The 24,512-nt window shown below is 43.0% G+C and overlaps 2 protein-coding genes across 2 annotated transcripts in view; one reads left to right on the forward strand and one right to left on the reverse strand.

Moving 5' to 3' along the window:
- Window positions 1-13,497, reverse strand: part of SUPT6H (suppressor of Ty 6 homolog (S. cerevisiae)) — a 34,832-nt gene extending 21,335 nt beyond the window's left edge. The window contains exons 1-5 of the mRNA XM_008582633.1: window positions 13,365-13,497; window positions 1,939-2,077; window positions 870-1,028; window positions 696-772; window positions 154-346 (exon numbers count right to left, since the gene is read on the reverse strand). Coding sequence (XP_008580855.1) covers window positions 154-346; window positions 696-772; window positions 870-1,028; window positions 1,939-2,047 — 538 coding nt within the window. The 5' untranslated portion in view covers window positions 2,048-2,077; window positions 13,365-13,497. The remainder of the gene's footprint in view (window positions 1-153; window positions 347-695; window positions 773-869; window positions 1,029-1,938; window positions 2,078-13,364) is intronic.
- Window positions 13,498-13,527: 30 nt separating this feature from the next.
- Window positions 13,528-21,684, forward strand: SDF2 (stromal cell-derived factor 2). Its single transcript, XM_008582635.1, has 3 exons — window positions 13,528-13,985; window positions 18,081-18,277; window positions 21,012-21,684. The coding sequence occupies exons 1-3, from the start codon at window positions 13,835-13,837 to the stop codon at window positions 21,297-21,299; spliced, it is 636 nt and encodes a 211-aa protein (XP_008580857.1). The 5' UTR covers window positions 13,528-13,834; the 3' UTR covers window positions 21,300-21,684.
- The last annotated feature ends 2,828 nt before the right edge of the window (window positions 21,685-24,512 follow it).

Raw genomic sequence — 24,512 nt, forward strand, 5'->3', positions numbered from 1 at the left:
GCCAGTGAGAAAAGCAGGGAAGCTCCTGAAAAGTAACTTCTTTGTGTCAAATTCTGGGGGCTATAACTGAAGAATGGTTTCTCATCCTGTTCCTAGGGCAAGGAAATCCCAACACCCATCCACACATTGGCTTCCCTGCCCAGTGACACATACCTGACTCTTCATCATCTTCCTCTTCCTCCTCTGGGGGAGCCATGGGGGCCTCCACGGCCTCCTGCCCTTCTTCCCCTTCCCCATCCTGGAAGATTTCCTCCGCAATAGCCTCTTTTTCATGTTCTTCCTTGCCATATTCCTCCTCGTCATCATCCTCATCATCTGACATTTTTTTGACACGCCGGTACTTTTGCTAGGGGTGGGAAAACCTTCCTCATCAGGGTCTGGTATAAGGAAGCCTGCTCTTCAGTCTCACTCCCATCTTCCCACCACTATTACACTGACCAAGGGAGCAGGTAAAGAACACATTGAGTGATGCTCTTTCAGCCCCAAGACCCAAACCTGAAACTTCGACAGCCTTTCTATAACAGGTACCCAGATGTGGGATGTAAGTCTTGGCTCCACAACACAATGATACTGACACCTTTCTCATTTCTGATGTTCCCTAAACTGCTCTGCATGTGCCTCCTTGCCCAGGGAGACACTGAATTCCTAGGGCTTTTTCCTTATCCCCAGGGACAAAGACAAAGAATGACACTTACACCTCGTTTGACTTTGACACCCAAATTTTCTTCAATGAGGTCAAAATCATCATCCTCCAGGCGATCGTCAAAAGATGCTGAAGAAAACAAAGTGTTACCCACGGTGATAGGGAGGCCCCTTCCCCACTGCAACTGCCACCCCAGCCTCACCTGACCTGAGGACAGACTACTCACTGCGTTTTCTCTTCTTGTGGCCAACGTCATCTTCTGAATCACCAGAGTCACTACCCTCATCCTCCTCCCCTTCATCTTCATCATCGTCATCATTGATAAAGCCTTTCAGGTTGCCTTGCTCATCTTGATCATCTAGGTTCTCCTCCTCCTCCTCCTCATCTGGAAAACGTGCATGTTTAAGGCATGGAGATTGGGGAACGGACGGGAGGTGGGGCAGGGCCACCAGCTTAACTGAGATTATCCATCTGCTCTGAACCTAATAACCTGGGTGCCATGTTAACTTTTCTGCCTCATGTAAAGATGCAAAATGTGCCCACTGACTTAGAGCAGCAGCATCTGCAAAGGATGCTTTCTTTTCTACATTCACCATCTGTCGTTAAGCAAGATGATCTTCCTAATTACTCTGGCTATTCAAAATCATTGCTAGAGGCTTTATAGCCACCAATAACCTTGTATTCCCCAGTTTATAAACTCAGCAGCTATATACCTTTCATCCACAACTCTTTTGATAAAATTTACATTTCCTTTTCAACCTTTAAAATTGTTTCATGGTTATATACTGCTGATGATCCTCTAAAAGCTGGGCTTGGCAAGAGAAATAGGAAACTGGGTGCATAAATACAAACACTGCTAGGTCTAAAAGTGAGAAGAATTACATATGGATTTATTTATTGCTTTACTGTCTGTCCTCACCCACTAAGGTAAACACAATAGCTGGATCTTTGTTCTGTATTCCTAGTTTTAGGCACAGTGTCTAGCATACAGCAGACAGATGCTCAGTGAGTATTTTCTGCTATATATATATACACACACACATATATATATTTTTTTGCGGGTCGTCGGTATGGGGATCTGAACCCTTGACCTTGGTGTTATCAGCACCATGCTCTCCCAAGTGAACTAAACAGCCAGCCCTCAGTAAGTATTTTCTAAGAATGACTGAAACTTCTCAAGCTGGTATCTCATGTGTGAGAAATTCTATGCTCAGCCTGAGCCTTTCATCAGCAAGAATCCAACTATCCAAAACTTAGCAATAGAGGGTAGAAGCTTGAGGCTGGGGCCTCCTCACCATCATCTTCCTCTTCCACAAATTTCTTGGTGACTCGGGGCACCACCTCGCCTTCATCATTGTATTCTTCCTCTGACTCCTCAGCTTCGCTTTCCACAAAATCTGACATTGCTGCAGCCTCACAGAGCCCGCCTGAAGACTAGGGAAGGGAGGGAGATGGGGATTAAAAATGAGAGACATGATTTTATAGAGGGCTCTCAAACCTTCCCACAAACAATCTTTTGTTTGAGTGCCACTGCTCTGCCCACTCAATCATTCCCACCTGGGGAGAAGAGACTAAGACCCAGAAGGCTCTATCTCTCCCATTTTTTATTCCTCCCAGGGTTGCTCCTCTCATGTGTACTTCTAAAAGGCCATTATACTGGACTGGTATATATATATCATCTGTCTTCCTCAAAGAGCTTTTACCTCACTTACCGTTGGGAGGTGGGAATGGGCAGATAAGGAAAACTAATGTAGGAATAATTACATAGGTAGGAATATGGTAGTAGAGTAAGATTATGTGACTTGCTCATACGAGGTTTGGGAAACAAGAAGTGCCACGTTTATGAAAGGTGCTTTCATATACACTATACCTGGTTATTAGCACAGTCAAAAGGAAAATTTCTTTACAATAGATTAAACAACATTTCATGAACTTGAGCCCACTTGTATCAGTACTGGTTGGGAGCATTTGGTTGGAGAAGAGGCCTCTTTAGATACATTAGTACCATGACTCTATTTTTAACATTTACCTCCCCTGCAAAAAACTTCCATGGCATACAAAATAAAGGCAACGTAGTTCAGTGGAAAGGTTGCTGGGATTAACAGTAGAGGTCAAATCTTTTTTTTTTTTTTTTTGTAAGATGACTGGTAAGGGGATCTTAACCCTTGACTTCGTGTTGTCAGCACCACGCTTACCCAGTGAGCCAACCGGCCATCCCTATGTGGGATCCGAACCCATGGCCTCAATGTTATCAGCACCACACTCTCCCGAGTAAGCCACGGGCCGGCCCCAGAGGTCAAATCTGGTCTCATCACCCACTAGCTAAATAAATTTAAGCAAATTATTGGATGTCTGAATATCAGTTTCTTCATCTGGAAAATGGCAACAGTACTATCTGTCTCTCAGGATACTTGATTTTTTTTTGTTCGTTTGTTTTTGTGGCTGGCTGGTACAGAGATCCGAACCCTTGACCTTGGTGTTACAACACTGCACTTTAACCAACGGAATTAACTGGACGGCCCAATAGTTAAGAATATTATATTACACAGGGAGAAGAACCTACTGTTTCAATTTGAATCCTGGGCCTAATTTCCATAACACTCTGTAATTTCGTACCAACCAATCCCAACTTTATCTTCTACTTCCTGGCTTTCAGACTCATCCAAAGCCTGGAAATGGCAGTGGAGAACTCCAAGAACCATAACATGAAGTTTACTGGGCCTTGAGTAGGACTTTAAAAAACAACACACATCATATGAGTCATAACATCAAGATGCCGTTTTGGAACCCTGAAGCTGGTTATGGATAAACTAGGCACCCCTCCTCACCCTGTCCTGTATAGTGGTCTACTGTGCATATGTTCCTTTCCCATTTAGACTATAAGCTTCTGGAAGACAGGGACCATATCCAATTCAGGGACTAATAAAAACCATGAAAATATAAATGGCAATATGATAGGCATTACAGGCACTTTGTGATTTTGTTCCAGAAGGCTGTATCTCTCTGGGTGCTCTGCATAAATCAGGAACTGTTAAGTGTCTATTAAATAAATTACTTACTTTTTCACATTGTTGCCATCTTCCCGGTTAAAGATGGCAGTGGGAGGAGAGAGAAGAGGATGGTGGCTAATGGCTACCTGATATGGGTCTAAGCTCTACAAGGAGCCTAAGTTCTGTGGCTCTCATTCTCCTGAAAATTACTCTTACTGATATTGACCAATATCATAACTGATTAACTCAAGGTTAACTGAACTCAAGAAGACAAAACTGAAGGTACTGGATTCTGATGGAAAGAAAGGGGCAATGATCAATTTTAGGCTGAGGTTTCAGATGACATTATTTTCACAAACATTATTGAATGCCTACCATGTCCATACACTGCTAGAGGATGGGGATTTGAAGAGAAGCAGGATTGTTTACTTTCAAAGAGCTATCTGTGTAGTAGAGTAAGAGAAATTAAAACATACATAGACCATAAAATAGTTTTATGTATTGTGACAGATGTATAGAGAGCAAGCACAGGAAGAGAACTGGAAAACAAATCAACCCACAACACATACACAAATCCCAACCAAATCAAACATAAGGGTGGGCCGAGCCCGTGGCGCACTCGGGAGGGTGCGGCGCTGGGAGCACGGCAGCACTCCTGCCGCGGGTTTGGATCCTATATAGGGATGGCTGGTGCGCTCACAGCGCTCACTGGCTGAGCGCAGTGCGACTGGTCTCAAAAAGGAAACAAACAAACAAACAAACAAACAAAAACAAACATAAGGGGTCTTCAAAAAGTTCATGGGGGCCAGCCCGGTGGCGCACTGCTATAGTGCGCCGCTTGGGAAGTGCGGCGGCGCTCCCACCGAGGGTTCGGATCCCACATACAGACCGGTTCCCGCTAACTGGCTGAGCGAGGCGCGGGAGCAACACCGAGGGCTGCGATCCCGTTGCCGGTCCCGGTCCGGTACGGGGGCGACACTGAGGGTTGCGATCCGTTGCCGGACACGGAAAAAGACAAAAAAAAAAAAGTTCATGGAAAACTAAAAAACTATGCACTCGTTTCTAACTTTTTTTGCATCTAAATAAACTCATACTAACTTGTTATAACATGTCTGAACAGGATCTAGTTTGAGATACGAAGAATAAGACATCAGTTTGAAAAGAGCCCCTACCAATCCAACATGAATTCTGCTAAAATTGAAGCGAGAACAAACATCGAATTTATGGTGAAGCTCAGAGACATCTCGACTGGTTCAGGTTATACAATTCTGACTGAAAAACTAAAGTTGAACAAACTTCCTCCTCAGTGGGTGCCAAAATCATTGTGTCCAAATCCCCTGCAGATAAGAACAGAACTTTCAATGGAAAATTTAAACAAGTGGGACCAAGATCCTGAATCATTTCTTTGAAGAATTATAACAGGAGATGGAACACAGCTTTACCAGTATGATCCTGAAGACAAAGCACAATCAAAGCCATGGCTACCAAGAGATGGACGTGTTCCCGTCAAAAAACATCGGCGAGTCAAGAGCAAAGATCATGGCAATAGTTTTTGGTGATGTTCAAGGCATTTTGCTTGTTGACTTTCTGGAGGGCCAAAGAACAATAACATCTGCTTATTATGAGAGTGTTTTGAGAAAGTTAGCCAAAGCTTTAGCAGAAAACACCCAGAAAAGCTTCACCAGAGAGCCCTTCTCCACAACAATGCTCTTGCTCATTCCTCTCATCAAACGGGGGCAATCTTGCAAGTCTTTTTTTTTTTTTTTTTGTCTTTTGTCTTTTTCCGTGTCCGGCAACGGATCGCAACCCTCAGTGTTGCCCCCGTACTGGACCGGGGACCGGCAACGGGATCGCAACCCTCGGCGTTGCTCCCGCGCCTCGCTCAGCCAGTGAGCAGGAACCGGTCTGTATGTGGGATCCGAACCCTCGGGCGGGAGCGCCGCCGCGCTTCCCAAGCGGTGCACTATCCAGTGCGCCACCGGGCCGGCCCCAATCTTGCAAGTCTTGATGGGAAATCATTTAAGCATCCACCTTACAGTCCTGATTTGGCTCCTTCTGATTTCTTGTTCCCTAATTTTAAAAAATCTTTAAAGGGTACCCATTTTTCTTCAGTTACTAATGTAAAAAAGAATGCATTGACATGGCTAAATTCCCAGGACCCTCAGTTCTTTAGGGGTGGACTAAATGGCTGGTATCATCCTTAACAAAAGTATCTTGGATTTAATGGAGCTTATGTTGAGAAACAAAGTTTATATTTTTATCTTTTCTTTCCATTTTTCCACAAACTTTTTTTTTTTTTTTTTTTTTTTTTTTTTTGTGACTAGCCAGTATGGGCATCTGAATCACTAACTTTTTGAAGTCCTCTTGTACAGGTCTCTCCCGTGTGTTTTAAGCAATCAAACAACAGCAACAACAACAAAAAACTACCCTGAGAAATAATGTTTATTGTACACCTACCAAGTGCCAAACACTTAACAAATATCCTATTAATTCCTACCACATCCTGTGAGTTATAGCATACTTTCTCTACTCAACAAAGGCGAAAATAGAGAGATAAAGTTACCTGATCAAGGCAGCACAATTATCAACTGGAAGGGCTGAGATCTGAGCTAAGGTTTGTCTGACTCTAAAATTACAGATTGTACTATGTTAGTAGTTCTCAAAATGTAGTCCAAGGACTGTCCCCTCCTTTCTCTCAGAAGTGTACAGTGGAGTTTTCCAGAGGTTATATGACCTGTGGTATCACAACAGACTGAATGTAGAAACAGATATGAAACTCCATCTATATTCTATTAAGGCAGACATTTAAAAGTTTTGCAAAAACAACAAAAAAATGTAAAACAATCTTCTCACTAAATTTTTTCTTTTGAAAACTGCTGTTTTTCACTAAAAAAGTGGTTTTTTATATTAAAATGCAGTAAGTTTACTGCTTTAAAATGAACTAACAAATATTTTTAAACGTCTGTTTTAATTTCTAACTTGGTAAACATCAAAAGATATAAATCTGGTAAATATCAACAGATATAACTCACATAAAAAAATGTTTGGAGATCTAAATTATTTTTAAGAGTATATAATACCATCCAGTGCCACCCCCCCGCCGCCAAAAAAAAAGAGTATATAGGAGTCCTGAGACCATAAAGTTTGAGAACCATGGTAAAGGCCCTACAGGGCTATGACATAGGAAGCCCTGGGGATAGACTGTGGCCCCCTCCCTTTTTTTTCCAAGATCAGTATCCTTAAGGTCAGTTAGCTTGAGTACTGCCAAAAGTGAATGTTTTAAACTTCTACCAATTAAATCTGGAGCTCTAATTTTAAATTTGACACTACTCCCCTCAGCCCTGAACTGAGACATTAAAAATATATTTGGGTTCAGCAGTCCCCACACATAGCTTGCTTTAATTAGGCTATCAGATACATAAATTTAAGACCTCAACATCTTCAAATTAAATGCCAGCTCCTGCAGACCAGATGCCCCCCAGCTACTTAACAGACAGCCCACCTGATGAAAACAACAGCTTTTTCTGTCCCAGGGACAGCTGGTGCTCTGTGCTGCAGGCAGCTTGGCAAGATAGTTGTTTTCCCTATCCTCCGATCACCTACATTAACAATAAAGCACGCACTGTGCTATAGCTGGGGAATGCGTCCAATCTAGCTCAATGACAAGATTTCCAGTTAAAAGAGGTATGCCAAGGGCCGGCCCTGTGGCTCACTCGGGAGAGTGCAGCGCTGGTAGCACCGAGGCCGCAGGTTTGTATCCTATACAGGGATGGCCGGTGCGCTCACTGGCTGAGCGTGGTGCGGACAACACCATGCCAAGGGTTGCGATCCCCTTACCAGTCAGGAAAAAAAAAAAAAGAGGTATGCCAGAAGCAACCTGGCGTCACAGCTTGCAGGAGCTATATGTGCATAGAGGGCGCTACAGCTGCACAGCAGATTGAGGCTGACAAACAGCAACTACTCCAGAACACAGACAATAACAGATTTCTTTGTATATGATTATTAATAAATGATACTTTGGGCACTAAAGCAAAGCTAGTAATGCTTTTCTAGTTTCACATTGGCTTATTTTAACTCACATTGACTGAGTTAATGTTTGTTATAAGATGTAAGTAACCTAACATTAACTTTGTGGTCTGAAGTATTTTAGTTATCAAACTAGATTCTGTAGTAGATCAAATCTTTTGTCAATGAAGTGTTCTAAGATAGATCCTTATGTTTAAAAGAAAAATACTAGTTGGGCTGGCCGGTTAGCTCAGTTGGTTAGAGCAGTCTTGCAACACCAACGTTAAAGGTTCAGATCCCCATGCCGGCCAGCCACCAGAAAAAAAAAAATGGTTGAAATGACTTGAGTTTCATCTTCTAAAATCTACTTTTTATTGATTGATTGATTGATTGACTGATTGTGGCTGGCTGACAGAATCTACTTTTTAAACTTCCCATCCTCTGTAGTTACCAATTCTTCATGTACTGGTCCTTTAGAAAAGTTAAACTGAACCAACTTAATGTGAGTTACTCTCCACAGGGCTTATTTTCCAAAGAAAAGTATTGTTTAGAGGAACAAAATTATAAGCCTATCTAGGCTTGCTGTTCCAAAAGTAACTCAGAGCGAGGCTTGTGAAATGTGCCTGAGTTGCATTCTGCTTAAAAAGGTTATAACAAATGCAGATGAGTTAAAAGGGAAAAAAATAAATAAATGATATCTGGGATGAGCTTGATGCAGTTTGTAGTTTGTATTTAGTATCTGTACTTTTGAAATTTTCCCCATATTCAGATTCTAAGTTAAATCTGCAACTGGACTAGGTCTAGAAGGGGAGTCAGGTGATGGAGGGAGTTTTCTCCAGGCAGAAGCACAGCTGCAGTACAAAGTGTGGCTCAAAGGGAGAGGCTGATGGTTACCATGACATTCTCTGGGAGAGAAATGGAGCTGGGATCAGATTGCCACATGGGAGGCCCTCAGTAGTCCCTCCCTTTGAACAAGAAGTTGTAGGAGGCAATTAAGGGGAGACCAGGGGCTGGCAGGTTAGCTCAGTTGGTTAGATCTCAGTGTTGGTAACACCAAGGTCAAGTGTTTGGATCCCCCCCACCCCCCGACAAAAAGGGAAACTGGAGGGAACAGAGATCTAGGCCTTTAATTCCTCCACTTTGCAGCTTCAAATAACATTTACTGTTTTTTTTTAGGGCTATACTCTGTGCTGGGATTTGGATATATAAAAATGAGTAAAATGTGCTTTTTGACCTGGTGGAATTCACAATCTGTCTCAAAAAACTTGTAAATAAAGCTATGATAAAGCATAATTAATGTTATATTAAGTTATTAAGTTACATAACAGGATTATGAGAGCAATACAGAGAGAAAGGCTGGGGAATACTTCAGAAAAGGTGATGCCTAATTGAGAGAGGAATTAAAAACATAGTCTGGAAAAAGGCAACATGAGCAAAAGCTTAGGCTTGACAGGGAATAGCCCCAGAAGTCTGGTGTGCAGTTTAAACTACAAGACATTCTACATTTTATATTTATAAGCAAGGGCCTAGGATTAAGTATTCAGTTTAATCAAGACAAGTTCTTTTAAATCTGGGACTCAGAACTCTTGTTATGAAAAATCCTAATTCCGCTAAGTCAAGATGTTAAAATACAGAAAAGGTTAATTTTCATGTTATCACTTTAACATGCACATCATATTTCTAGGAAATAATAGCCTTAGTATCTTTTCAATGCTAATCTCTTCAATAAAAAAGCATTATTGTTAGTAATGGCTCTTAATAAGTAATTAAAAAATATTACTTATTCCTTTTCTTTCCAAGTTTCCTTAGGGATAAAGGAAAGGGCAAAAGAGAAACAAACAACTGAAATATGTAACTAGATTCAGAACCCTTGCGACACAGGGAGGGAGTAACAGTTACTAAGCTTTGTGTTACACATAGTGGGGATTGTACAGTTCTTGCTCTACCACAGGATTGGCAAACTTTTTCTCTACAGGGCCTGATACGTGATTGTAGCACAAAAGCATACACAGACATCAAGTAAATAAATGGGAGTAGGTTAATTTGGCCCACAGGCCTTAGTTTGGTGACCACAGATCTAGAAGTACAAAAGGTCTTTAAAGAACTGATGACGGGGCCGGCCCGGTGGTGCACTGCTACAGTGCGCCGCTTGGGAAGTGTGGCGGCGCTCCCGCCGAGGGTTCGGATCCCACATACAGACCGGCCGCTCACTGGCTGAGCGAGGAGCGGGGGCAACACCGAGGGTTGCGATCCCGTTGCCGGTCCCGGTCCGGTACGGGCGCGACACTGAGGGTTGCAATCCATTGCTGGTCACGAAAAAAGACAAAAAGACAAAAAAAAAGAACTGATGACAAGGATACCATGGGACCTTTTATTAGGGGAACCTAACCTGGTTTTGAGGAAGGAACTTTAAACAAAGACCTTAAGAGTGACGAGGAGTTAGTTAAATGGAGGAGCTGGTTCCTTTGGAAGTGGTGGGGGAGTGGTAGTGTTGGAGAAGAGCTCCTTCAGCACAAGGCATACACTGTGGCAGGAACAGAGGGCTAGTTTGACCGGGGAGGGGAATGGTTCATAATGAGTCGGAGGTAAGTTCAAAAAGATCTCTGCAGGGTAAGTTAAGAATTTTAGGGCCGGCCCGGTGGCGCACTGCTACAGTGCGCCGCTTGGGAGTGTGGCGGCGCTCCCGCCGAGGGTTCAGATCCCACATACAGAGCGGTTCCCGCTCACTGGCTGAGCGAGGTGCGGGCGCAACACCGAGGGTTGCGATCCCGTTGCCGGTCCCGGTCCGGTACGGGCGCAACACTGAGGGTTGCGATCTGTTGCCGGACATGAAAAAAGACAAAAGGTTCCCGCTCACTGGCTGAGCGAGGTGCGGGCGCAACACCGAGGGTTGCGATCCCGTTGCCGGTCCTGGTCCGGTATGGGCGCGACACTGAGGGTTGCGATCCATTGCCGGACACGAAAAAAAAAAAAGACAAAAAAGAATTTTAGACTTATCCTAAAGGTGCTGGAAAGCCCTTTAACTTCCTTTTAACTAAGTTTACAACTAGAGAGTTTTAAACAGAGAATTAATTTACTTGAAAATTCAACAAATACTTATTTAATGAGTGCCTATTACATACCAGGCATGTACAAGACGAGGTCCCTGCCCCTAGGATACCTGTACTCTGGTGCAGAAAACAAACCACAAAATAAAACTTGCTATAAGTGTTAGGAAGGAAATACACCCTCACCTCTGAGAGGATAAGTTCGCTGAGATGTCAAGAATGGATAGGATGTGGCATGAAGAGCCAGGGGGAGAGGTTTCAGCACAAAACATGGGGAAAAACTTGGTATATGGTAGGTGATGTCCTAAGGCCAATGTGAGTAGAACATGGTGAAGGTAAGAGAATACAAGAGAGGAGGGGCCTGCTCAAGTGGGGCATGAAGGCCATGAGAAACTACTGCAGTTTTAAGCAGCAATGACATGATTTGACCAAACACAATCCTGCTACATGGAAAATGAACTGGAGGGTGATCTGAATGGAAACAGGGAAAACTGAGGATACTACTGTGGTAGTCCAGGCAAAAGATGATGGTGGTTTGGAGTAGGGTGGTAGCAGTGAAGATGGAGAATAGAAGACAGATTTGAAATATATTGGAGGTGGATGTGACAGGACTTGTTGAAAGACTGGGGATGAGGGGTACTAAGAGAGAAGACAAAGATGTTTCTTAGAGGTCTAGCTTTGGTAACCATGTGGATGAAAGTACCACTTAGATGGGGAAGACCAGATTGGGAATGATGGGAATACCAAAATGTCCTTTTGCTTACGTTAGCTTTGGGGAGCCAGAGCGATATCCAAAGGTAGATAATTAAACAGGCATTCTGATGTGTGATCCTGGAACACAGAGCAGAGAGGACCAAGCTAGCGATTTAAACTTGGGAGCTGCCAGCTTTCAGATGGTAATTAAAACCATGGGACTGTATCACTTACAGTAAGAATGTAGAGAACTCAGCATTAAACCCTGTGAGAAATCCAACGTTTAGACATTAGGTAGAGAGCAAAAGTGGGTAGCAAAGGAAAATGAGAAGGACCAGCTAGAGAAACAGAGAAAATCCATGAGTGAAGTGTCAATGAAGCCAAGAGGAGAGAGTTTCAAGAGAAGAGTAACTGTGTTGAATATCCCAGAGAGGAGGGAGATGAGAACAAAGTATCTACTGGAATTGGCAACAAAGAAATCACTGGTGACCTTGACAAGAGCAATTTCAATAGCAGGATAAGAACAGAAGCCAGATTGGTGTAGACTGAAGAGTGAATAAAAGGTGAGAAAGTTGAGAAGGCACAAGTATAAATCCAGCTATGAAAGGAAATAAAAAATATTAAGATGGTAGTTGGACGGGATGTGAGGGATAGCAGAACATAATCTGTATGCTGATGGGAATAGAGTTTTATGGAGAGATAGGATTTGACGACTGCACTGGGGAATAACAGAGAAGAAGGAAGCCAAGGATTATATGCAGGATTGATGGTGGTGCCATTTATTAGGGCCAAGAACAGAGAAGCAAAACCAAATTTATCATATATTTCCACCTCACTAGGTAGGCTTGCTTTCTCGTGAAGAAGGCCTTGGGATGGAGAATTGTAAAATGTGACTGAGCCTCTCTAGACTGTACCACTTCCTAATGTGCTTAATCTCTTGATGAGATTAAAACTTCTTAGAGAGTAACAGTACTATGCTAATCTAATCTAGTAGCCACACAAGCCAGCTGAATAAAAACGGAAAAGGGCCCTAAATTCACAGCTGATGGGAGGTCATGCTTTTGTAATCAATACACTGAAGATTTACAAACTGATAACTTTCAGATAAACAAGGGAACTAAACTCCCCCCCCCCCCGAAAAAATTAATCAGGTCTAATATTGTTTACACTCTCCATCTTTATCAATAGCAGTGTAGCTTACTACTCCCTTACTACTTCTGATATTGCAGTGAATTTCTATGGAAGTATTTTTGGAGAGCTTAGGCCTCCTCCTAAAGAAAAATAAGTATCAGCTATTTTGACAACCCAGGGAAATTAACTGCTCCAGCTGGTTCAAGGGAGTGTCTGGAGAGAAAAGTAGAAACTGGAAGAAGATAAAGTTTTGACTTAACAACCCATTCTGATGTTCATAGTAGGTGCCTGGCAAATGTTTGAGGAAATGAATCTACGGAGAATGGATGGGCTTCAGGTACTTCTACAGACCTCCAATCTTTAGGAAGGGATGAAGGATGCAGCCATCTACAAAAAGTTGTAATTGTATAATTCAACAATATGGAAGAGCTGGCGTTTGGCATTTCTAGCCAGATGGCCGGAGCTGCTGAAAGCTCCGTAGGATTCGCATCCCCAGAACAAGCAATTCGATCACCTGATCCCTGCTCAGAAGCCCCAAGGCCCTTCCTTTCCCAATCCTTTTGCTTGGCCCAGTTTTCGGAAACTGCGGAGAAAAGGATGGGATCCCAGGAAGCCTGTTGATTCAAGAAGCCACCCCATTCACGGGTTCCGAGTGTTACCGGGTTGGGAAAAGCCTTCCGACTCTAAGCCACTATCCGGCTTCCCTCCTCCCTCCACCCACAGAGCAGGAAAGGCCGGGGCCCCCTTTTTCCCGCATACGACTCCCCAATGCCTTTTCCCTTAAGAGACCAGGCCCTAGGAGCCCGGTTCCCCACCTGACCCGTACAGAAAAAAGCTCTCCAGTCCGAACTTTACCTGCCTGAAGCTCGCCGCTTCTCCGGTGCGCTAAGCCCCCACCGAGGAAAATGGAGTCGTCGAACCGAGACTAGAAAAGGATAGTACTGACCCACCGCACGGCCCCTCCGCCGCAACCGCCGCCGCTGCTGCGTCAACGTGCTACGTCACTTCCGGCTCCCTGTCACTGGGAGTGGGTGGGCCATTTCTTCCTCTCTTTTCCCACCCGGTTCTCAAGGTTTTCGTCCGGAGGCATGCGAAAGCCGGCAGAAGCAGTTCAGTAAGGCAGCTGTCAAGAGCCTTCAGAACAGAGAGAGGAGATCGGAAGCAACCAGGCCCAACGGGCTCCTCAGGCCGCTCTAGCCAAAGGAACCATAAAGATCAGATTAGGGCTTCTTCACTTCCTCCTTTCTGTGCTTCCGCCTTCAGCTTCCGGTTCCGGGGAGGGGCCGAGTTTTCTTCTAAGATAGGAGCTCTGAGATCCAGCTAGGATGGCTGTGGTACAGCTACTGTTGTTCGCGGGTTTGTGGAACGCTGTGGGAGCGTCCAGTCTGGCTGTCGTTACCTGCGGGTCTGTGGTGAAGCTACTCAATACGCGCCACAACGTTCGACTGCACTCACACGACGTGCGCTATGGGTCAGGTACTGCGGGAGACCGGGTTCGGGTGGGCTGGGGAAGCTTGGTAGGCTCTGGAGTGGGTGGGGCCTACAGAAAATCTGAGGGGTGTGGTCTGGGAAGGTTAGGGGTGCCCTGAGGAGGTTCCTGAGGTCTAGAGGCGAAGAGTCGGAGAACTGAGTTATTCTAAGGCGTTTTAATCGTTAATACCAGCTTCTATTTGGTGAGTTACGAGCCGGCCACGTTATATATGGACTGTTTTAGACTTTTAACATTGCTGTGAGGTGGATACTATTGTTATCCTCATTTTACAGATGAGGAAACAGGCTCAGAAATTAAATTGCTGCTCAAAGCTAGTGAGTGACAGAGACGGGGTTTGATCCAAATCTGATTCAAAGCCTGCTTTTAGCCGCTTCGGGCTGGCACTGCTGAGTACGGAAGAGACAGACATGTAGAAAATTACAGTAAATGCTGTGTCTCTGAAGTCTTAAATTCCGAGAGGTCACTCTGACTACAACCCTCTGTCTTCTAGCTCTTTTGCATTCTACACTTGCTCTTCAACTCCTATCTTGCCCCTTTTTTTACTCAAACCTTAATCTTCTTATTTTTATTTTGGCGGCTGGTCGGTAAGGGGAGCCAAACCCTTGACCTTGGTGTTACCAGCACCTTAACCTCCTTCCTATGAAGAACTTAAACTAAAGCAGTGACAAGAATTGCAGAGGAAACTACTTTCTATCATATGAAATTAAAATGCTTAGTAATCAATTATCTGTGGGTTCATTCATTCAACATAGATTAACTACTACTATGTGCCTAGCATTGTTCTATATACAGGAGACGCAGTAGTTAATCAAGCCAGTTACAAAAGAATAGAAACAGACAAAAAAAAAAAAAAAAGAAGTTCAGGTAGTGAGATGTGAGAGGCATCTAAGATAACCAGTAGATTTTTGTCTTGGATAACTGATGATGCCGTTTGTTAAGAGAGAAGGCATTCTTTCAGATGTAGTTCGGGATCCCCAAAACTGGTCTGACCAGTTAGAGTAGGCGAGGAACTGAGTTGTAATCATTGAGATGTCTTAAAAAACCTAGCATTGTCCGGCCTGTGGCTCACTCGTGGCTCACTCGGGAGAGTACGGTGCTGATAACACCAAGGCCGTGGGTTCAGATCCCATATAGGAATGGCCGGTTGGCTTATTGGGTGAGCGTGGTGCTGACAACACCAAGTCAAGGGTTAAGATCCCCTTACAGGTCATCTTTTGAAAACAAAAACAAAACAAACAAAAAAACCTAGCAGCCATTCAGTGAACACCTACTATGTGTCAGGTTTACTACTATTTAATTTGATCTGGTGTCCTACTTCAGGTTTACTGAATTAGAGTGGATGTGGAGAGAGACCTGGCAGTAGGAATCTGTAGGTTTAAAAAGCTCTACAGAAAAAAAAATAAGAAAAAAAATTTAAGAAAATTAAAAAAAAAAAAAAAAAGCTCTATGGATGGTTCTCATGGGCAGCCAAATGTCAGAACCAGGTTCAGTCTGGAGCTCAGAAAAGGGATCTACTGAGCCTGAGATACAGAGTTAAATTGTTGTATAGGTAGTGGTTGAAGATATGATGGGAGTAGATGAAATTGTCTAGGATGAACTGTGGTTCTCAATTTGGTGTCAATTTTAATCACTTGAGAAACTTGTTGAAAATACAAATGCTTTTGTCCAACAAGTGTTAAAGAACTATTGATAGAAACAGATTGAGAGGGTGCTGGCCTGTGGCTCACTTGGGAGAGTGTGGTGCTGATAATACCAAGGTTCAAGGGTTTGGATGGATCCCCATACCTGCCAGCCGCCAAAAAAAGAAATAGATGAGGGCCAGGTATAGAACTATGGGTAATTCCAAGGTATAAAGATGGGAGGGAGGAAGTGGAGAGTTGAATAGAAAGAGAAAAAGTAGGAGATGAAATGAAGACCGTGATTTACTGAAGCATGGCTGTGAGGACTGAGAGAGCCATAAGGCAGTAACCAGAAGTACAAATGGAGAGTTGGTTTGCTTTCTTTCCCCTTTTTAAAAGAATTTTAAAATTACTTATTTATTTATTTTTAAAATGACCGGTAAGGGGATCTTAACCCTTGACTTGGTGTTGTCAGCACCACGCTCTCCCAAGTGAGCTAACCGGCCATCCTTATATAGGGTTCTGAACCCTTGGCCTTGGTGTTATCAGCATCATACTCTCCCAAGTGAGCCACGGGCTGGCCCTTTCCTTGTTTTTTTTTTTTTTTTAAAGATGTAACAAAGTCATGGGCTGATTGGAAGAAGCCAGTAATGAGGAGCTGATAATTTGCTACATTCTCCCAGATAACTGGTACGGGGCATAACAAATCACTTGGTAAAAGGGAAGTATCATCTAAAGGCTGTGGTCAGGCAGGGCCATGGAACTGAAGGGAAAGCTAGAAGGAACAGGTGACGATATTTGAGGAAAGTATCTGAGAAATATGGGGTGCCTTCATAGTTAGTGAAGGTGTGTTTTTGTTTTTGTTTTTGCAGCTAGCCAGTATGGGGATCCAAACCCTTGACATTGGTGTAAGAATGCAGCACTCTAACCAACTCAGCTAACCAGCCGGCCCCCCTGGAGTGCCTTCAAAGAATTGGGTAGTCAGTGATGATTAGGGAAGAGAGTATCCCTGGAGTTTATGAGAGAGTAGCCTGTCTGGAGGAACTTGAAAAAAATAAAACTGGAGGAATAAAGATGACTTTGTGGGATGCGGTGTGGTGGAGTGCTTAAGAGATTTAGTTTTAGAGTCAGGCTGCCTAGGTTCAAGCTCATTCTTGTTTCTTAGAGCTGTGTGACCTTGGGCATACTACTCAGCCTTTCTTACAATCCAGTGTAAAATGAGGATGATGTTAATAATAACACCTACCTCCAAGAATATATGTATATATCAAATAAGAATATTCAAGCAAAGGACTTGGGTCAGTGCCTGATACCTAGTAAGTAAGTGCTCAATACACATTAGTTATCTATCAATTATTGTATCTATATTATCCTTTTTTTTTAAAGCCTTTAGCTACATATTTAATCCAGTATCTCTTAACCTGTAGAATCGCACCACTTGAAGCAGGATTAACCAAATTTAGATGACCCAATAATTCTGCACTTTTATAGTACGTTGATAAACCACTCCCAGGAGTTTGAAAGATTAATGGATGCTTGGATTAAAGTTGACAGCATAAAGTGGTCTCATTTTAATTGTCAAATATAAAAATTTTTATTGTAATACATAGTAAACATTGAATACTATTACATGTTAAAATTATGTGATCAGACACCTGACATATGCTAGGGTCTATCTAGGCTAATATATGTAGGTAAACACTGCGTGTGCTTCTAAAAATCCACATATATTTATGTGTCTAGTGCCCTTTGATGCAAACACTTAGAATTTTTCTTTTTTTTTCCCTTTTTCTCTTTTTTTTCGTGACCGGTAACAGGATCGCAACCCTCGGTGTCGCGCCCTTACCGCAGCCGGCAACGGGATCGCAACCCTCAGTGTCGTGCCCGCACCGCGCTCAACCAGTGAGCGAACTGGTCTCTATATGGGATCCGAACCCTCGGCGGGAGCGCCACTGCGCTCCCAAGCGCCGCACTCTACCGAGTGCGCCACCGGGCCGGCCCGTACACTTGGAATTTTTTTTTTTCCCTTTTTGTCTTTTTTCGTGACCGGCAACGGATCGCAACCCTCAGTGTCGCGCCCGTACCGGACCGGGACCGGCAACGGGATCGCAACCCTCGGTGTTGCTCCCACACCTCGCTCAGCCAGTGAGCGGCCGGTCTGTATGTGGGATCTGAACCCTCCGCGGGAGCGCCACCACGCTTCCCAAGCGGCGCACTGTAGCAGTGCGCCACCGGGCCGGCCCCACACTTGGAATTTTTTGATATGGCACACCCTTAAGTATAGTTTATCATATAGTAACTAATACTATATGAACACATTTAGTATTTTTGATAAATATTTTAGTGTTGTAGCAGAAAAAATATTACCAAGCATAGCATTTCCTCCCCATCACTCTGGTACATTATTGGCCATAGAAAAAAGAGGGGTCAGCTCACTTGCCTTTCTTTTTTTGACTGCAGGTAGTGGCCAGCAGTCAGTGACAGGTGTAACCTCTGTGGATGACAGCAACAGTTACTGGAGGATACGGGGAAAGACTGCCACAGTATGTGAGAGGGGAACCCCCATCAAATGTGGTCAGCCCATCCGGCTGACACATGTCAACACTGGGCGAAACCTCCATAGTCACCACTTCACCTCACCTCTTTCTGGAAACCAGGTGAGGAGGCATCCAGTGGATCATTGCTGCCTTGCATTACTCAGTTGAGTTGTTGTTTGATCTCTTGGTTTTTAACCCTTTCTTTTCTAGGTATAAACGTTCTCTTTTGTGAAGACCTGGAAAAGTGGCTCTGTCTCGTAAATGTGAAGAAAATTATTTCTGGTCAAAATGGAGACTTTACATCTAGATCAAATCAAGAAATGGGGAGGATAGACAGAATAAGTATACATTAGTATAGCATAAGTTCTGATAAATCCTTCAATAAAGAAACCCAATGTTTTCTAAACTTACAATGAAAATTATTATTTTTTTTAATGGTGCTAAACAACCACAGTAGGGAAGTGAATTAGTTATTGTATCATTTTTTTAAACCTTGAACTTTCAAGGCATGTGGACCCTTTAATGATTCCTTCCCTTTCACTCCCCACTCTATAGTTTTCCCTATTAACATCTTACATTAGGAGGATAAATTTGCTATAGTTAATGAAGCCATATCGATACAGTATTAACAACTAAAGTCCATAGTTTATTCTCATTTCCTTAGTTTTTACCTAATGTCCTTTTACTGTTCCAGGATACAACATCACATTTAGTTGTCAGGTCTTAATTCAGCTCCTCTTAGCTGTGACAGTTTTTCAGACTTTTTTTGTTTTTGATGACCTTGACAGTTTAGAAGAATGCTGGTCAGGTATATTGTAGAATACCTTTCTATTGGAATTTGTCTGATGTTTTTCTCATGATTAGACTGGGTTTATAAAGGGTTTTGGGAGGAAGATCACAGAGGTAAACTGCCACTTTCATGACATCATATCAAGGGCACATACTATCTACGTAATTTATGACTTTCTGTATTGATCTTGATTACCTGGCTGAAGTAAGTAGTTTGTTGGGATTTTCCTGTCAAGTTCCTCTTTTCATTTTTCCCCTTTCCACACTGTACTTTTGGAAGGAAGTCACTATGCACAGTAAGTGCTTCAGGAGTGAGGATACTCCTCCCTACCTTAGGTGGAGCATCTACATAATCTGGGGGGATTTTTCTTTATGGAGGATTTGTCCCTTCTCTCTAATTCATGTGTTCAGTCATTTATATTATTATGAACTCATGGATTTTTTTTTTTATACTTTGAGTATAAATGATAACTTTGAGGTTATCCATTACCGCTGTCTTTATTGCTCAAATTGTTCCATTTTTGACTGTTGGGAGTTCTTTCAGTTGGCTCTTGTGTCCATTTGACAGAATCCCATGGTGTGTGTGTTTTAAAGTACTTCCTTACTTTCTGGCACTAAAAGATGCTCCATGCTCATCTTATTTATTTCTTGCCCCAGTCCTAGAATTGGTAATTTCTCCAAGGAAACTTGCTTCCTTTTGTTGGAGAATGGTTTTAGAACCAACATCTCGACCCTATGTGCACTGGTTGCTAGTGGGGTGTTGTTTCTTTTAGGTCCTCTCATCTGACAGAGCAAAGAAATGTATGTGTGTATACTAAACCATATATTTACACATATCTATAAATATTTATAAAAGTATGTGTAACCATCTGTATTTACATTAAATTAAATATAAATTCTTACTGATGTCTCGAACTCTACATCTAGATCATTCTAGACTCCTCTCTGTGCTTATTTGTAAATTCCTGCTCCAACAGTGAGATACCTGATTGGCACCATCCACCATCTATTTACCTACTTGTTCAATTCCAGTATATGAGTATAGCAGTATCAAAATTCTTAACTGGTAACCCATGGGAAATAACTTTATCATATAGAGTACTGTGTTTATGTGCAGTTCCTTTTGCCTTTAGTCTTACAGACTCCATTTCCAAATGACTGCTTTTTAATCATCTAAAATTACATTAGTTATTACACTAGTCATTAGTTATTAGTGTGTATGTAAATTCTAGATATCTGAAGTAATTGGTGATTTTTCGATTGCTGTTGTATAGAAAGAAACTGAATAGTAATCTTAAGGAGAATGAAATTTAGATAAGTGTGGAATTCAGAGAACCTGCTATGTTTTGCTCAATTAATGTTTACTATCTCATTTAATTCTTACAGTTGCTCTATAAGGTGATATTGTCATCATTTTATAGAGGAGAAAATGAAGGCTCAAAGGAGTTATACAGGAAGGGATTGAGCTGAGATTCAAAGTCTGCTTGACTCCAGAGCCCATCCACTTTCCAACTTGCGCAACAGGTTCCTTGCAATCTAGTTAAGGGAACGAAGAAGGAATATTTAAAATCAAAAATAACAAGAGCTATAGAGTATTTTAAGACTATAATAGAAAATATAAGGCAAAATATTAAAATTTTAATTGTGGGGCCGGCCTGTGGCTCACTTGGGAGAGTGTGGTGCTGATAGCACCAAGGCCACGGGTTCGGAACCCATATAGGGATGGCCGGTTTGCTCACTTTGGGAGAGCATGGTGCTGACGACACCAAGTCAGGGGTTAAGATGCCCTTACCGGTCAACTTAAAAATAAATAAATAAAGAAATACATAAATAAAATATTAATTGCAAAATAAGTGGACAATAATCTTATGGCGGCTAATTTTTTTCCTCTTATGTGCCCTTTGTGTTTTTTGTTTTTTTCCTACAGTTTATTTATTTTTTTAAATACTGGGAAGCCTTTCATTTTTCACTTTTGGATAGCCTTATTTTTTTTATTATTGCCTCACTCCCCTTTTCAAGCCTATATGTCAGCTGTGCTAATAATATCACCTTCTGTGTTTTATAGGAAGTGAGTGCTTTTGGTGAGGAAGGTGAAGGTGATTATCTGGATGACTGGACAGTGCTCTGTAATGGGCCCTACTGGGTGAGAGATGGTGAGGTCCGGTTCAAACATTCTTCTACAGAGGTGCTGCTATCTGTCACAGGTGAACAATATGGTCGGCCCATCAGTGGACAAAAAGAAGTGCATGGGATGGCCCAGCCAAGTCAGAACAACTATTGGAAAGCCATGGAAGGCATTTTCATGAAGCCCAGTGAATTGTTGAAGGCAGAAGCCCACCATGCGGAGCTATGAGTCTGGAGGCTCTGAGCCACTGTTACCACACAGTGTTCATAGACACATCTGCAGCTGTTTCACCCTGGATCCATGCCACAAGTTCCCTGGGCAGTGGCCATGTCACCACAGAGATGGAGATGAACGACAGAAAACAGTGTGTTTGAAAGCTTCTGCCCTTCACACTTGAATTCATTGCTCTGCTAGACTTGGTTTGGTTCTTTCTTAGTAGAGGACTTGCTGGTGAAGGGGCAGATACTTTTTATTCATACTGATAAAACAAACCGAGGGGAACATCCCTCTTAGCTGGGAAATTTTTACTCCTCAGGAGCTTGGCATCATGGATTTTTTTTTTTTTTTTTCCTTTTTGTCTTTTTTCGTGACCGGCAACGGATTGCAACCCTCAGTGTCGCGCCCGTACTGGACTGGGACCGGCAACGGGATCGCAACCCTCGGTGTTGCTCCCGCACCTTGCTCAGCCAGTGAGCAGCCGGTCTGTATGTGGGATCCGAACCCTCGGCGGGAGCGCCACCACCGGGCTGGCCGGCATCATGGATTTTTAATGTGTGTGACGTCTCCACTATTTTTCTTCCTCCAATATGATAAAATATAATTTTATTATTAGTCACTGTGTTGTAATGTATTAGGTGTGCTATTTCATGATGTGCTTGATCCTTGAGTCCTAAGATTCTTTCAGGATGCTGGAAAGCTTCAGCTTGGATCCTTGTAAGAGTTTTACTTGCATCCAAACCTTTTCTTTCTCTAGTTTCACTTCTCTGCAGGCACCTTATCTTTATTAGATTTTTGACTAATTATGGCTAAAGACCCTCAAAGAATACAGCATAATAAATAGCCAATGAAATTTTTTGCTCTGGATCTATTTCTGCAGATGAGAAAAGGGGGTTTTTGGTCCTCTGTCCACATCATTTCCTCCTTTCCTTTACCAGTTTCAGAAAGTTGGCTCCTATATCCTTCAAGCGTGGTAGCGGTGAACAGAGGTGGCTGCCATCTGCTGGAGTTTCAATGACAAGCAGACTTTTATATTTTTAGAAATTTCTGGGTTATTTTTTGCTTGCTTTAAGTAGTTAATGTTGAACATTTAGAGATTCCAGTTCTATGTCAGACATGGCCCATGACATTAAAAGACTTGATCTCTTTACAAGGGCTTGTGGTCTCAGTAAACTGAGGCCATCAATTAGTTGAGCTCCATCTCTGTCTCTACCTCTTTCCTCCTTTTATTCCACTTGGATTGCATTGATCCCTTGAGGTCTATCCAGAAAGAAGTAGGCAAATTAACATTTTAGGCTATGAGATGGTTGGGAGTAGGGGTGATAACAGTCTATGGAGAAGGAAGAAAGTGATAGGAGTCTTAGCTGAATAAAGGAAACAGATTGGACAAGGTGAAAGTAGAGAGATGTATTGCAAGGCACCCTTCCTTGACTTGGACTGAGGTTTTCACTGAGTTGATGGGCCTTCCCTGAGTGTTCAGAGAACATACCCCGATGGAATGCTGCAGATTACAAAGAGAATGACACAGAAATAGACTGTCTGAGATGATGACCTTAAAACAGTGGTGGATCCCTTGGGGAGAAGTGAAATAACTAATGAGAGGACTAGATAAGGAAGGAAACCAGCTGAAGGAGTAAAAGCAACTTTAGGCAACACACAGGTGAAAGTTGAAGTGGTGCTTCATCTGAGGGAACCAAAAAGAGAAGCTCTGAGTAAAATCTTGAAGAATGTTTATGGAGATTAGGGGGTGAGAGCAAAGGGACATAAAATAACCCATAATACTTATTTTGAAATCTTCAGGATTTCTTTAGCTTGTACTATATTTGTAGGTTATCATCCAGATATTGATCCATAGCATCACAGTAACTTTAAGGGACCTTTGTCCAACTGCCTCATTTTACAGAGAAGGAAGCAAGTAATATGGACCCTGATCTGAAAACTATTTGTTGCTGATAGGTGAGAACAATATTCACTTCCGCAGTATCCCCGTTTGTTACACTTTCCTCTGTGTAACCGAGACGGAGAAAAGAGAAAGAATTCACTAAGGGCCGGCCCCGTGGCGCACTCAGGAGATCGGAAATCAGCCTTTCTTTTTATTGATAAGACAAGGAAGTTTCACAAGAAAAATCAGTTGATTCAATCAGGCAGTGTAAAGCTAGTAACAGCAGTAAGTTAACAATGTGACATTCCAGAATGTAAGTTGTAAAAAGCTAGGTTAATTCACCAACAAACAGCTTGTCCTTAGAAAACATTTTCTTTTCCACATACTTCCTACAGCAATTTCCTTAGCATATTTAAACAGTATTCAAGCAGTTTCCTTAACATATCTCAAGAACAATCAGTAGGTTAGTCAATAGTCATTCAAGCCGGAATCAAACCAGCAACCTAAAACAGTCAAAAGTACACAATTCCATCCCCAAACAGTGATTAGAATTGATTAGATGGCTTTTGCCAATCTTACCTGTGGACTTTTGTCCCCTATTCAAAAACCTTTTGGTTCATTCATTCATTACCTAAAAATCCTATTCTAAGATCAAAGGAGAATCAAGATTTCTTAACCCACTACAGCCGCTGCCCCCTCCCCTCATCCAGTTCATGCTATATAGATACTTAAAACTTCTCCAATGAAGTGTTCAGAATGGTGCACAAGTAGTGCACAGCTACTACACATGTCAGAACAGTTTTCAAGTAGTAAATGAATTACAAACTCATGGGTTTCCCTTGTGGATGGAATGAGGTGGGATTTTTGAGGCCTCTTAATTACCTCTTGGGTTCCTACTCAATAATTTTCAGACAGGACCCTTGAAAAAGAGGGGAGTCGTCTGATCCAGGGCTATAACTTCCGTGGAATCCTCAGCCCAGGCCGTAAGTGGCCAGATGGACTCTCACTCCCCTGGGAAATGTGTTTTAAAAGTGGAACTCGGCGAATTAACCGAGCCAGCCACGTCCGCCGCCAGGCTAAGGGAGCGAGCGTGGACTCCGCAGTTCCGGGTACTGCCCGCAGGTCGCGCCCGAGGCAGGGAGTACGCTGTCAGCTCCTGGTCCGCTCCCCGGCGTCCCCCTCCCGAAGCCACGCCTCACTTCGCGCAGGCAGCCGGTCGGCCCCGGCGATTGCTCGCGCCGGGCGGGGCGGGGCGGGGCGGGGCGGGACTGGACGGGATGGGAGACGGCTGGCTGGCTGGCTGGCTGGCTGGCTGGCGGGCGGGGGCGGGGCGCGTGAAGAGG

Source organism: Galeopterus variegatus, unplaced genomic scaffold (genome assembly GCF_000696425.1).
Source record: "Galeopterus variegatus unplaced genomic scaffold, G_variegatus-3.0.2 Scaffold2683, whole genome shotgun sequence".
Taxonomy (NCBI): domain Eukaryota; kingdom Metazoa; phylum Chordata; class Mammalia; order Dermoptera; family Cynocephalidae; genus Galeopterus; species Galeopterus variegatus.

Excerpts from the sequence above, each read along its gene's own strand:
- SDF2 (XM_008582635.1), top strand. The coding sequence starts at position 13,835 with ATGGCTGTGGTACAGCTACTGTTGTTCGCGGGTTTGTGGAACGCTGTG. Across the intron at positions 13,986-18,080 it reads CGACGTGCGCTATGGGTCAG|GTAGTGGCCAGCAGTCAGTG; the intron begins GTACTGCGGGAG and ends TTTTGACTGCAG. Across the intron at positions 18,278-21,011 it reads CACCTCTTTCTGGAAACCAG|GAAGTGAGTGCTTTTGGTGA; the intron begins GTGAGGAGGCAT and ends TGTGTTTTATAG.